A 15,171-nucleotide genomic window follows, 5' to 3' on the forward strand; every position below is an offset into this window, starting at 1 on the left:
ATCCCTGTAAATAAACCCCAAGTATAGAGAAATACAGCGTTTCCTGCCTCATTTGGGACAAAAGAGACTGCAATGTGGTGTCGGCATCACAGTGTGTGTGCGTGTTAGGGGTCACTGTATGTGTGTGTATCAGGAGGTACTGTATGTGTGTATGAGGGGGACACTGTATGTTTGTGTATCAGGGGTCAGTATGTGGTGTGTGTGTGTGTGTGTGTGTGTTAGGGGTCACTGTGTGTGTGTGTGTGTGTGTCTGTGTGTATTAGGGGGAACTTTGTTTGTATTAGGGGGAACTGTATGTGCATGTATAAGGGGTCACTGTGTTTGCATGTGTGAGGGGACACTGTGTGTGTATAGAGGGAACTTAATGTGTGGGTATCAAGGGGCAGTGTTTGTGCATGTGTCAGGGAGAACTGTCTGTCTGTGTATGTATTAGGGGGCACTGCATGTGTGTGCATTAGGGGGATTGTGTGTGTTTGTGTGTATAAGGGGGGACTATATGTGTCTGTGTATTGGGTGCACTGTGTGTATACATCACAAGCTTTGATTTTCACTCACACAGAGGAGGCTGATCCCCGCCAAGAGCATTCCCAGCAGACAGCAGAGCCACCTGAAGCCGAAACAGCAAACTGAGGTCACATGGACAGCCCCTGATCACCCCTAAATAAGCCTCATCGGCATCTTCCCCTTTTTAAGCCTCTGATCCCCTGGCAGGTGCACAAAATACTCACCGCCCTATCTTGTGTGACAGGATCCCAAAGAGGTTAGTGCATATGAGGTATGCGATGCTGGCAGGCAGGAAAGCCACACCTGGGAAAAAGAGTCAGAAAGAGACTGAAACCCCTGATTATACAGTGCAAAAGTGTGGAAAACCACACCTGGGAAAATAGAGTGTTAGATAGAAACTGAGACCGCCGACTGCACAGTGCAAGGTATCATATACTGTACAGAGCAGGGCATCATATATTGTACAGAGTGGTGTATCATATACAGTAATGTCCAGTGCAAGGCATCATATACTGTCCAGTGTGGTGTATCCTATACTGCACAGATCTGTGTATCATATACTGACCAGTGTTGAGAATCTCTGACAGGGCCGTTCCCCAGTTTAAAAAGGCAGCACACAACACCACACACCTGTCTGTAGCTGATGAGTCGAGCAAGGAGCTGGTTGATTGCAGGCAGAGTCAATTAGCCAGTCTCCACCTGGCTCATCAAGCAGGCTTAAAGGTGGTCTGCACAAACTGCCTGAGGTTCTCTAGCACAGATGGACTGTGCTGCCACAAACATACCAGGGAACAAGGCTCTCAGCAGACCCTGAGCAGCGGACCCTGAAACCTGCCAGTGGGTGCCCCAATTTCCACCCACCACATAGACACCAACCCAGACCTGGAGACTGATGTAAAGAGCCCCTGGATACAGGTTCCTCTTTAGACTTTGGGGTCAGAGATTGGCCTAACCTCCCAGCCCTGCAGATAGGGACTATGAAGTGTGAGTCAGACCGTACAAAGGGAAAGGCCTGTTTGATTTGTTTTTGCTGACCTGAAGTTCTATTGTTTTGAAGCTACGGGGCTCAATAAATGCAACTGCTTATTTCCCCAATCTATGTCCCTCTGGTCGTACTGTATCTCTGCACTGGTCTCCTACACATAGTGTCAGAAGTTAGGATGAGAGGTGGCCCTTGAATTTCAATGGGGTCTCAGAGACTGTCTGGGGAAATGATTGTGCTTTTGTTTGCCTACGGTTCCTGCAACAGCTTGAGCAACAAAACCAAGAACAAAAGAACCATGTGCAGAAGTGACCAGAATTAAAGGCCTACACATCCAGGCAGGAAAGCTACAGTACACTGGAGAAAGCCACAACGCCACAGTTTGACTTGGAGGACTGTGACAGATGGTGACCCACACAAGGTACTGGCTATGACCAAAGCCTACCCCACTAAACCCATGTGTTTTTAAAATGGCTGCTCAGAAAAAAAGAGACATCTGTAAGACATACGAACTCTGCAAGTGAAATCTGACCACCTGTAGGACTGCCAGGTGGGGTTCTAGCATATATTGAGAATATAGCTGCAATAGCGCCTCCTGAGATCAGGAGAAAGAATATACCTGATACCTCCAAAATGGAGGACAAAATGTGGTGTTCCTGTAATGAACCCGGGCAGACTGAAGCGTGTACCTTCCGGTCCTACGAGGATACGGAGGAGGATTGAACACGGCGGCGAATTTTGTTCAAGGTCTGCGTGGCTTGAACGTGAGGGTGAATTTTTGTCAGCGAGGGTGGATTTTGGGTTAAATTCACGCAGATTAAACAGAGAGGCATGGATTTTTGGTTAAAATTCAAGTGGATTGAGCGTAAGGTGAATTTCGGTTAAGAATCTGTGCAGATTGAACAAGTGGACAGATTTTTTTTAAATTCACACGGATTAACGGCAAGGGTGGATTTTTGGTCAAAATTCTCGCGGATTGAGCGCAAGGGTGAAATTTTGTTTAATATCTTTGTGAATAGAATGGTAGGGCTGATTCTGTGTACATTTTGATGAAAAATCCGCATGGATCGAAATTTGGACAAATCTGTCAACGAATTTCGCATCGTAGAGCGGATTTTGAGTGGAGGGTTCAGAAGGCAGAATTTCACCATTTCTACCCATCTCTAGGGGCAGGACAGGCTCTGGAAGCAGTGCAGGCCCCAGCGGCGGCACAGGCCTCAGCAGTTACACTTGGGTATTAAACAACAACAAAAACACTTATATGCATATATATATTATGTGGTAATGGTTGGGGTTTCTCAGAGCTTGTTAGGAATCTGTGTATTTTGTTAACTGTGTGCAGCTAGTCTCAGTTGCTTATGGGAGGGTAGTGGACCCTCCCCCCCAAGGTTTAAGCTTGCCCCACCCCACTTTCCAAGTTGGCAGGTCAGTTTCATTTCGACAGATCCAATGTGATCATTCTTCCTATAATTATACTGGTAAATAAGAATTTTAACCCAGGTGAGTGTTAGGACCTGCTTTGGTCATGCCTTGTAAGTGGCAGCAGGCTTAAGACGCTTTGGCCAAAGTGTTAAACTAAATGACCCTTTTTAACAAGAGATATATAGGTATTGCACTGTATATTTTTGTCACAATGGAAGTAGCTTTGGGCATTTTTGTTGTATACATTAAGCCACGCCCACTAGTCCTTTTGACACTTATATGCATATATATATTATGTGGTAATGGTTGGGGTTTCTTAGAGCTGGTTGGGAATCTGTGTGTTTTGCTAACTGTGTGCAGCTGGTCTCAGTTGCATATGGGAGGGTAGTGGCCCCTCCCCCCCAAGGTTTAAGCTTGCCCCAGCCCACTTTCCAAGTTGGCAGGTCAGTTTCATTTTGCCAGGTTACGACAGATCCAATGTGATCATTCTGCCTGTAATTATAAGGTAAATAAGAATTTTAACCCAGGTGAGTGTTAGGACCTGCTTCGGTCATGCCTTGTAAGTGGCAGCAGGCTTAAGACGCTTTGGCCAAAGGGTTAAACGAAATGACCCTTTTTACAAGAGATATATAGGTATTGCACTAGTGTGGCTGCCTGATAGATGTATATACAGGGTAGCTTAGCCCTTAGCTTCACAGTCTGTATCATCAGCAGCTTGGGGGTAGGAGGTCCCTCTTGAGGGTTCCAACCTACCTTAACGGCTATCAGTGTGTGTGTTAGCTAGGGTTAGTCAATAGCCATTACTTTGTACTATCTATCCTGTCCAGCTGTGTTATATTATATGGTCCTAATAGCACCCCTGTGTATGCCACAGTTACTTTTCTGTGGCATCACTGTGTGCATACCCCAGCCAAACAACTACAATTATTAGTAGTTTGGTGGTAAGGTGTCCCTATACAGGGTTCCCCTTACACAGTGGATTATTCAGCCAATACTGTGGCTATTTAGGATATATCCTGTTTTCTCAGGACAATATAAAGGCACTACTTACACCATCTAAGTGTTTCACTATGTCTAGTAACAGGTATATATAAATCACTGGAACTCTAGTACCTTAGTTACACTTGCCCACACCTCTTTGGTTCTTTTAATTGTTTTTATTAGGTTTTTTGTCTTGCTTATGTGGTGTCCAAACAGTTATATTTTAAGTTGACCTTAATAAAGATTATGTATTAATTAGGGTGTCTCTCTTCGTGCCACACTAAAGGGATTCTTTTCTATCCTAGACTGTCAATAATGCCAGGAGGAAGGCAGTTTGGGATAAGGGTAACCATGGACAGGATATTGTGGGTTGACAATAGGGGCATGTGTTAGGACTAACTGCTTCCCAAGATATTGCATAGGGAGAGGGGTAGGGCCATTCCTGACATAATTTTGATGCATACAACAAAAGTCAGGGGTGCCCAATGCTACATCCAATTGACAAAACATATATAGTTACATAGTTACATAGTAGATGAGTTTGAAAAATGACGTAGGTCCATCAAGTTCAACCTATGCTAAATTTAGACAACAGATACTTTATCCTATATCTATACTTGCTTATTGATCCAGAGGAAGGCAAACAAAAACCCCCATTAAGAGGAAAAATTAATTCCTTCCTGACTCCAAGAATTGGCAATCGGATTAATCCCTGGATCAATATCCTTCCCATGTATACTTATTTGGTATATCCCTGTATACCTTTCCTTTCTAAAAAGATGTCCAACCTTTTTTTGAACAAATCTATTGTATCTGCCATCACAGTCTCCCTGGGTAATGAATTCCACATTTTAACTACTCTTACTGTAAAGAACCCTTTCCTTTGTTGCTGGTGAAATTTCCTTTCCTCCAACCTTAAGGGATGGCCCCGAGTCCTTTGTACTGCACGTGGGATGAATGGTTATTTTGAAAGCTCCTTGTATTGTCCCCGAATATATTTGTATATAGTTCTCATATCCCCTCTTAGACGCCTCTTTTCTAATGTAAATAAATCTAATTTAGCTAGCCTCTCCTCATAAGTTAGATTGTCCATCCCCTTTATTAATTTGGTGGCTCTTCTCTGCACTCTCTCTAGTTCCAGGATGTCTTTTCTAAGGAGTGGTGCCCAAAATTGTACTCCATATTCAAGGTGTGGTCTTACTAATGCTTTATAAAGGGGCATAATTATGTTTACTTCCCTTCCATCCATTGCCCGTTTAATGCAAGATAAGATCTTGTTTGCCTTTGCAGCTACTGCATGACTTTGGGCACTATTGCTAAGCCTGCTGTCTACAAGTACTCCTAAATCCTTCTCCATCAAAGACTCCCCCAATTTATCCCCATTTAATTTGTAAGTCGCGTGTTTATTCTTGCATCCCAAATGCATAACCTTACATTTATCTGTATTAAACCTCATCTGACATTTACCTGCCCACGTTTCCAGTCTCTCCAAGTCCTTCTGAAGAGAAATTACATCCTGCTCTGATTCTATTACCTTACACAATTTAGTATCATCAGCAAAGATGGAGACTTTGCTCTCGATCCCAACCTCAAGGTCATTAATAAACAAGTTAAAAAGCAGGGGTCCCAGTACCGATCCCTGAGGTACTCCACTCATGACTTTAGCCCAACCTGAAAAAGTTCCATTTATGACAACCCTCTGTTGTCTGTCCTTTAACCAGTTTTCAAGCCAGGTGCATATATTATTACTGAGTCCAATTTGCTTTATTTTGTACACCAACCCCTTGTGTGAAACCGTATCAAAAGCCTTTGCAAAATCTAAGTAGACCACATCAACTGCATTACCCTGGTCTAAATTCCTACTTACCTCCTCAAAGAAACAAATAAGGTTAGTTTGGCAAGATCTATCCTTCATAAATCCATGCTGACTATTACTAATAATTTTGTTTCCATTAGGTATTCCTGAATATTATCCCGTATTAAACCTTCAAGTAGTTTCCCTACTATTAAAGTCAGGCTTACAGGTCTGTAATTTCCCGGTTGTGATCTAGCTCCCTTTTTAAATATAGGCACCACATCTGCTTTACGCCAATCTTGTGGTACTGAGCCTGTGGAAATGGAGTCCTTGAATATTATATATAATGGTTTGGCTATTACTGAACTTAACTCCTTGAGAACTCTTAGATGTATGCCATCGGGGCCAGGTGCCTTATTTACTTTAATTTTTTCAAGTCGCTTATGAACTTCTTCCTCAGTTAACCAATTGATCATTAATATGGAGGTTGTGGCTTCCTCCTGTGGCACTACTATTGAACTTGATTCTTCCCTGGTAAACACAGAGGCAAATAATTTGTTTAATTCCTCATCTTTTTCCTTATCTCCAATAATCTGCCTACCCATCTCACACTGAAAGGGTCCTATATTTTCTTTTCTCATTTTTTTGTTATTAAGTACTTAAAGAACTTTTTAGGGTTGACCTTACTTTCTATTGCAATCCTTTTTTCATTATCCATTTTTGCTATTTTGATTGCCCTTTTGCAATTTTTGTTATATTCCTTATAATTCTGATACAATGTCTCTGTCCCTTCTGACTTAAACGAATCTAAACGCCTTCCTCTTCTTATCCATTTCCTCCCCTACCAGTTTATTTAGCCACATTGGTTTTGACTTTATTTCTTTTATACTTACTACCCAAGGGTATTCACTGATAAGTGTGCTTTTCTAACAATGTTTTAAAGACTGCCCATTAGTCTTCTACATTTTTCCCTGCAAAAACATCATCCCATTGTATTACTATTAGATTAGAAAGGCAGATTTTAATAAAGTGAGGCCTAAAGTTTAAGGTCTTTGTTGAACCCAAGAAATCTGTTTTTTGATAATTTATTTCAAATGAGACCATGTTATGATCACTGTTACCCAAATGTTCCAGGACTTGAATATTTGTTATTACTTCTACATTGTTTGATATGACCAAATCCAGTATTGCTCCTCTCCTGGTTGGTTCCTCAATATGTGGTAATAAGTATAAAGTTTAAATACTTCAATAATAATATTTTCTTGGTTATTTAGTTAAACCCTTTGGCCAAAGCGTCATAAGCCTGCATACTGTACCAACGTCAAGGTATAACCAAACCATTGGTTAATGTGGTGGGTGTTGGAGTTTGAGCTAACTGGGAATGTGTGTGATAATTTTGATGCATGTACAGTAGCAGCAAATTATTTGGCATCAGTCCAATCGTTAGACTTAATGAGGAACATGCAGTGAGACAGCGCAGTTAGTGGTGATTGTGACGGTAGGGGTAGATTTGGCTGCTTTTAATAAAGGTTAAGCCCGCCATTACCCCATCATGTCAATAATATGATGTGTTGTATCTATATGTTGTGTCGCCTGGTTCCAGCACTTAAGGGACAGGGGTTAACTCTCTGTTCAGGAGGGAATGTTGCAAAAATTCATGTGACCTTTTGTAAGGGGTCCAGGCTTTGGCTGGGACCCGCCCTTACCTGGCTGCTGTGGACATTTTGATTACTGGCAGCCTGCTATATTAGCTGCACCTGTTCAAGGGCTTAAATAGCAGCCAGTGACTTCCAGCCATTGCCTGGGCATTATATTTGTTTTCCCTTTGTTCCTGGCTGCCCTGGGCTCTAGTTCCTGAGCCTTCTAGTGCCTGAGCCTTCCGTGTGGCATGCCAGTCCCTGTGGCTTGCCTATCATTGTGGCTTCCCTGTTCCAGAGGCAGCCTGTTGCTGTGCCCTAAGCTCCAGTTCCTGAGCCTTCCGTGTGGCTTGCCAGTCCCTGTGGCTTGCCTATCATTGTGGCTTCCCTGTTCCAGAGGCAGCCTGTTGCTGTGGCTTGCACATCCATGTGGCTTCCCTGTTCCAGAGGCCAGCCTGTTGCTGTGGCTTGCACATCCATGTGGCTTCCCTGTTCCAGAGGCCAGCCTGTTGCTGTGGCTTGCACATCCATGTGGCTTCCCTGTTCCAGAGGCAGCCTGTTGCTGTGGCTTGCCTATCATTGTGGCTTCCCTGTTCATTTGGAATTCCTGTTGCTGACCCGGGACCGTGGTCCCGACCTCGCTGCCTGCCCTGACCCTTTGCCTGTTGCCTGGATTCTGCAACACTGCCGCCAGCCCTGACCTCCTGCCTGCTTACCGACTACGGATACTCTTACAGGACTCTGTCCCTGGGCTCTGGTCGGTTAATTTTCATATATATAACTTGTGATAAACCCTCACCAATATGTGAAAATAAATAGGATAAATGATCAAAACACAACCGTGCAAAGGAATGGTAATAACATATAAAAACAGACAAGGAGATCACGATGTCTCCCAAAGATCCCTATTAATTACACAACAAGGCTGCTGTAATGTATAGGGGTATAATTCTCCCTGACAAATTGTCTAATTAGCTGTATAGGGTACACAAAGTAACCGCTCCCAGCACTGTGGGAGGACAGTTACCACTAAAAGCGTAATGCGAGCCAAAATAATAAAGTTTTATTAGTACAAAGACAACGATGCAAACTCTATCATAAAAACAATTAAAACAAAAGGGTGATAGGTAACACCAAAAAGGGAATATGGTGGACAATCCAAATACAAGTAATCAAGTATTCCCTAATGGTGGTAACTAGATCGTGGTGTGGGGTTAATAGAGAGGTATCTATCTTATGTCTGGACAATCAAGTGTACATTACATTATTAAACAGATACCCGTATAAATAGCATTAAGGTAACACCCATATGGGATACCAGTACAGTGTATACCCTGACGGTGTATTCCTAGATATAGCCTCCTCTCTATGTTTAAGACACGGGTAGCTAACTGTGGTAAATATCGGTGTAGACTTGGTAACTCAGTATAGTCATGAAATACAAATATCACACAGGAGTTTGTCGGCCAAGTATCGGTCCTGGACCAAGGACCGGGTCGCACCAGGAGCCATGACAAGAAGTTGCTGGTTGCCAACCTGGAAGCCTATGAGGCACACTGCTCAGTGGTTAAAGCTGATGCACTGGCCAGCCCAGAGGTGGCTCCGAGCCCTTCCGGACTATGGGAATCACCGCCAACTCCAACGATGAGTCGGTGGAGGCTCTGTCAGGGCCACCCACAGCGAAGGTGGGTATACCAGCGGACATTCAGTGTGCGCTGGAAGACCTAGGCAGTGGGGCCACCGCTGCTGAGCGAGTCGCCATGCTCCAGAACCTGGCTGCTTGGGCACCTGTCCAGTCGAGGTCCCGATCGTCCTCTGGAAGTCGGAGGTCCCGTTCCATTCGGAAACCTGACTCACATATGGCAGCTTTGCTATGTTCTATTAGAACACGGATAAAATCGATGGGTATCTGTGGTCCTTTGAGAGCTATTGTGAAATGCACGACTTACCTGAGGAGGACTTGGTCAAGTACCTGGTCCCTCAGCAGCGCAGCAAAGCAGCCATGGCAAATCGTGAGATGGGCCGGGAGGATGTGAAAGATTACCCGTTGTGAAGGAGGTTATCCTGTCACGTTATGCCATTACTCGAGATACCTACCAGACCTAGTTGAAAACTCTAAACAAAGGGTTCTAGGGCATGCACCTTGAGTTCATGTCCCGGCTAGAGCACCAGTCTAAACGGTGGCTCGCTGGGTGTGAGGTGACCACCTTAAGACCCTCCATGACCTGATGATCAAACAGCAGTTCATACTGAAATGCTTGCTGAGGTGCGGCAGTGGGTCATCAACCACAAACCGGCCAGTGTGAGGCAAGCGGCCACCTTGGCAGAAGACTTTGTGGCTGCCCAGCCTCAGCTCCGGAGGCAGCCCCCGGTGTTCCTTAACTCTGCAGTACCTTTCCGGCCCAGACAGCCCAATTCCAGCTGAACCGGTGTGAGACCCTGGCGGCCAGCCACAGTGACTACAAGTATCCGGCCGGTATCCACCGAGTTCGCCCATGAAAGATGGTGCTTCAGTGCAACCAGAAGGGGCACATGAAACAGGACTGCCCAAGCTTCCCTGGCCCCAAAGTACAGGGGCTGGGCAACGTACCCCAGCAACCTGGCCTGTTGCATGGATAGGCAGCGCAGATGACCCAGCACTCTCCCCTATGTTTCCAATGCCAGTCGCAGCGACCCAAGCGACCAACCCCCTTGTTCCAGCCGAAGAAGCATCCCAAGTTGACATGGTCGGGCTTGATCCCACCGACATTTGGATCAAGCACTTCCGATCGGTAACCATTGGGGACCGGATGACCGCCGGTATGCTGGATTCCGACACTGCTGTTACTCTAATTCAGGCAAGAGCACCTTTTACACAGGGAGGGGATGAGGGTGACCCTGGCAGATGGAGGCATCAAATCCCTCAAATCCCTCCAAGTAGCCCATGTATCCCTGGACTGTGGTGCAGGCCAAGGCATCCATGATGTCAGCATTTTTCCCGGCTTAGAAGCAGCTGTACTGTCCAGCAATGACCTTGGTCTGCTCCAATGCAGCTACAAGGAGGACTTGGAGTCTCCAGGATCTGGACCAAGCATCAGCTGTTGTTCAGGATCTCAACCCTGAACCCATCATTCCCCGGATCTTGGGGCCTCCAGTCATGGACGTTCCAAAGGAGGTTGACCAGGTGAGATGAGCAGAGTCCGCCTTGACTGTGACTGATTTCCCTGACAGTGTGACTAGGGCCAGTGGGAAGGAGCAGAATCAGGCATTCTGGATATCCTTGCAGACGGACCTGAGCTTGGAGGGAAGGAGGCAGCTTGCTGCTGAACAATCCTTTGAGCCCAGATCCGAGTGGATCCTGTGGCACTGTGGACTCATACAAGGGAAATAGCACCGGCAGCTCCGGACAGACCATGAACAACCAAATGTCAATTGGTGGTTCCTAGTAAGTACAGTTGCTTGCTAGCTGAGCATCAGGGGTTACACATATGAGTGCCATGCTGACCCAGAAATTCTACTGTCCGAGGGTATCGTGGGAGGCATGTGCATTCTGCCACACCTGTGATACCTGCCAGTGAGTGGCAAGCTGATCATGCGAAGGCCCCCATGAGGCCGCTACTGGTGATCGGGGAACTTTTCCAGTGGGTGGCGGTAGACATCTTTGGGGCCCTGATGATGCCCATTAGGTCAGGGAAAAGGTATAATTTAATGGTCGTGGACTTTGCGACCAGGTACCTGTGGTGTTTGCTCTTTTCTCCATTGTATTATTGCTCATAAATATTTTTACTACGTAGGTTTTCCTTGTGAGATCCTGACTGACCAGGAAGCACAGTTCATGAGTGAACTTCTCCAGAGTCTCTGTGCTGGGTGCGGGCTGACCCCTCACCGCACGGCCCCCTACTACCCTCAAACGAACGAACTGTGTGAGCTGTTCAATAGCACCCTGAAAGAAATGCTGCAGGCATTTGTGGAGACCAAAGGAGGGGACTGCAGCACCTACTGTTCGCATACATGGAAGTGCCACAAGTGTCTATCGGCTTCTCACCCTTCGACCTGTTCATGGAGGGATGGGAGGGAAAGACTACCACAATGGATGCAATTGTCCTCCAGTATGTGGTGGAGCTCAGGGATCTGTTAATCGATCTGATGGGATTAGTGCAGGCTAACCTGGGAGCTCAGACTAGGCAGATGCCCGTAGTAGAGAGTTCATCCTGGGGAAGCAAGTGCTTGTTCTAAAGCCGACTCGCCAGAACAAGCTCCTGTCTGCCTGGTCCGGCCTGTACCCAGTAATCCGGCAGGTGAACGAGTCAAATTATGTGGTAGCTCTAAATTAGGAGTTAGATAAACACCGGAGCTCCCACGCCAACACGCTAAAGAATACCATGAGAGTGGACTGGTGGTGATGGTTGTGTGTAGCCCACCATCGGGACATATGGCAAGCAGAGTTATGCATGATCTGGGGGTCTGTTCACGGACAAGTTGGGATAGACTCCCCTCACTGATCATCCTGTCAACACTGGCTGACAACAGAAAGACTAGTACCAGGCCCGTCAGGGGCCCAGGGGGCCCTATGAAGCAGGAGGGCGTATACGTAACTTGATCATTAAACCTCAGCAAATTCACAGCGAGCCGAGAAGCAATCCCTCTAGCCGATTAGGTGAGGGATGGCCATGACCGTGGGGCAATCCCCCCCCTCACCTCACTAGGGTCTCTGGGCCGCCATCGTGGCCAGAGGGAAGGACTGGGGGAGGGGCTAGGGAGAGGCTTTCAGGCACAGCCAGGAGTGGGAGCGTGGCGGGGGCGTATAGGTTAATTCAACACCTCTCCTACCCAGAGGGATCGTCAGTGAATGACGGTATCGATTGAGAGTTGTGTGAGGTTACTTACGCAAACTTCGATCAAACGGCAGCACTAGTGGGACAGATGAGTAAAGGGGCATTAATGTCAAAAGCTGACATCAAATCGTCTTTCAGGCTTTTGCCGGTTTACCCAGAGTGTTTACACTTGCTAGGCTGCATACTTGAGGACAAGTACTACGTTGATTTATGCTTGCCAATGGGATGTGCGCTTTCTTGTTTTTATTTCTAGACGTTTAGCACCTTCCTGGAATGGGTACCATGTAAAAAGGTACAGGCAGCAGGGGCCATTCACTTTTTGGACAATTTCCTTTTTGTTGGCCCCGGGGGTTCAGATTTATGCGCAAGGTGGCTGTTTGAATTTTCAGCCATGGTGCGTGTTTGGCGTTCCCTTGGCCGATGAAAAAAACGGTGCATCCAACAACCCTCCTTACTTTTTTGGGCATCGAGATTGACTCAGTGAGGATGGAGTACAGGCTCCCTCCGGAAAAGCTAGTCGCTCTAGGCAAGTTGCTTTGGAAATTCAAGGCCCTCAAAAAAACCTCATTGAGGCATTTCCAAGTGCTGCTTAGTCTTCACAGAACGCGTCATGCTGGCAGGAAGGGTGTTTGCTATGCGCCTCTCTGCTGCCACAGTTGTGGTAAAACATCCTAGCCCCTTCATCCTGGTCACCGCTGAAATCTGCAAAGATTTGGCGGTTTGGTTGGATTTTTTACGGTATTATAATGGCAAAACCTTGTGGCGAGTGCGCCCAGCCCATAACACTGAGCTACAATTGTTTATTGATGTGTCAGGTTCAGTCGGTTTTGGGGCTTACTTTCACAGGGCATGGTGTGCGGAACAATCCCCTCTCCAATGGAGGGAGACTCAGCTCAATGGGAACCTAACATTTCTAGAGCTATTCCCCTTGCCCATCGCGGTGCGCCTGTGGGGTCATTTATTCGCAAATAAGGAAGTCATGTTCTGGTCGGATAACATGGGGGTAAGTAGAAGTGGGTACAATTTCAGTTCACGCTCCCCTCCAGTTACCCATCTGCACAATTTTGTACTTTCATGTCTGCACTTGAACATTGCATGTCCGGGGGGTTGCAAATAACATTGCTGATTCTTTATCCCGGTTACAGATGGTGCCGTTTCGGAAACTGGCACTGACACTGTTTCCGTTTCGGAAACTGGCACTGGCACGAACGGCAGTCCATGCCCAGTAGACTTGCGGGAACTGACGACGACCCAGTGACCAAGCTAGTACGATCCTCTCTGGCTCCGGGTACGTGGTACACAGCGGCTTGGAGCAATTATCAAAGCCAAGCAGGAGAATTGGGTCTAGAAGTGTCAAGAATAGGGACCTTACTATCGTTCGTTTTAAACTTAAGAACAAAGGGTTTAACAGGAGGATCCGAAGGGAAGCAACTGACGGGGGTTTCCTTCTGTTTGAGGTTAGAAGGCAAGAAGGATCCGACAAAGACGTTTATAGTCAAAAGGGTGTTAGCAGGGTTAACGAAGGGGACGAAATCAAAAGACAGCAGAAGGCCAGTAACACCAGCAATACTAGAAAGTCTAACGCAGATGGCAGACAGAGTGCATTTTTCCATGTTCGAGGCGAGGCTTTTTCGACTGATGTTTGCGTTGGCCTTCTTTGCAGCATTGAGAGCCGGGGAGCTAGTCTGCGTATCACGCAAAGGAGAGGGAGGCTTGCAGTTCAAGGACGTAATTTTAGGGAATGGGTCAGTTAAGCTGCACATTCAAAGGTCGAAAATGGACCAGCGGGGGAAGAGAGCTTGGATTTCATTGCTAGGTCTACCAGGGACCGTTTTCTGACCAGTTAATGTGCTTGAGGAATACTTGGAATGCAGGCCAGACGGGCAAGGTCCTCTACTTCTACACGCGGATGGAGTACCGTTATCTAGATTTCAGTACCTGTGGGTTTTTCGCATGTACCTTTAACACCAGGGTCTAGACGAGTCACAGTACGGAAAACATTTGTTCCGGATTGGGGCGGCAATGGAAACATCGCACGCGGGTCTGTCAGTAACAGCGATACAGAAGATAGGACATTGGAAGTCTAACAGATACTGGTCCTACTTCAGGCCCACGTTAACGGGGGAATAGCGCTTATTGGAATAAACCTCCACCACCCTTATGCCTTCGCAGATGCCGCAGATGCATGGATCATCGGGGATTCACTCATACACAGAGAAGTGAGCCATACGCCCATATGAGAGAAACCTTGGGGTTATGTGCGGAGCATGCAAAGGTGCTATGGTGGGAAGGTAGGGAGCTGTGGTGGGGCCAATTAATCCCACGGCTAATGACGATGGCCAGAGATAGAAGAGCACCATGGATCATCATCCTTCATGCCGGGGGCAACTACCTGGACGCGCGACGCTACTTCGAGCTAGTCAATGCGATAAAGCAAGACCTGCTCTCATCCTCGTCCTTTGGCTGGGAATTTAGATTGTCTGGTCAGACATAGCCTGCAGGGCAGTGTGGATGGGGCTCGCGCGCCCTGGGTGCCGTTGACTGAGCGCACGTAAAGTTGAACAAGATGGTGATGCCGTGCAAATTAGTCAGCCTATTTAGGGCTGACGGCATACGCTTATCAGAGCTTTAAAGAAAGGTTGGAGAGGGTCCTAATGGGTTTGGTGGCACGGGCCTACTTTAAGGGGGGTTAAATAGACCCATTGGTGGCGGAGGTTTGGTGGGTAAGTGCTTGTCCTTGTCAGACGGGGGTCGGGCTGGTGAAGCCCGGGGGTAGTAGTGAGTGGGCGGGGTCAACTGAACGTGACTCCCTGGAACACACTCGCGACAAGGCCGGCTCTTTGGGGGCTCGGACGGCTATGGGGACAGCAGGACAAGGCCTTGCTGACCCCCTTCCCTTATCCCATAAAGCGAGCACTCCAGTAGGGACTAGCGGTTACTCTATTATTGTTTAATAACCAAAGCTGCGTCCTTTTATACCTCCAAACTGAGTCTGTCATTACTTGTCTGTTATATATGGGTATCGGTTAAAAAAGG

At 46.8% G+C, this 15,171-nt stretch overlaps 1 protein-coding gene across 2 annotated transcripts in view; it reads right to left on the bottom strand.

Moving 5' to 3' along the window:
• The window catches only part of LOC142495660 (chromaffin granule amine transporter-like), an 82,176-nt gene that overhangs the window by 31,205 nt on the left and 35,800 nt on the right, over positions 1-15,171 (bottom strand). For both annotated transcript variants that reach the window (XM_075601422.1, XM_075601421.1), the window contains exons 11-12: positions 729-807; positions 556-607 (exon numbers count right to left, since the gene is read on the bottom strand). In XM_075601422.1, coding sequence (XP_075457537.1) covers positions 556-607; positions 729-807 — 131 coding nt within the window. The remainder of the gene's footprint in view (positions 1-555; positions 608-728; positions 808-15,171) is intronic.

The sequence above is a fragment of the Ascaphus truei genome, chromosome 5 (genome assembly GCF_040206685.1).
Source record: "Ascaphus truei isolate aAscTru1 chromosome 5, aAscTru1.hap1, whole genome shotgun sequence".
In the NCBI taxonomy this organism is placed as follows: domain Eukaryota; kingdom Metazoa; phylum Chordata; class Amphibia; order Anura; family Ascaphidae; genus Ascaphus; species Ascaphus truei.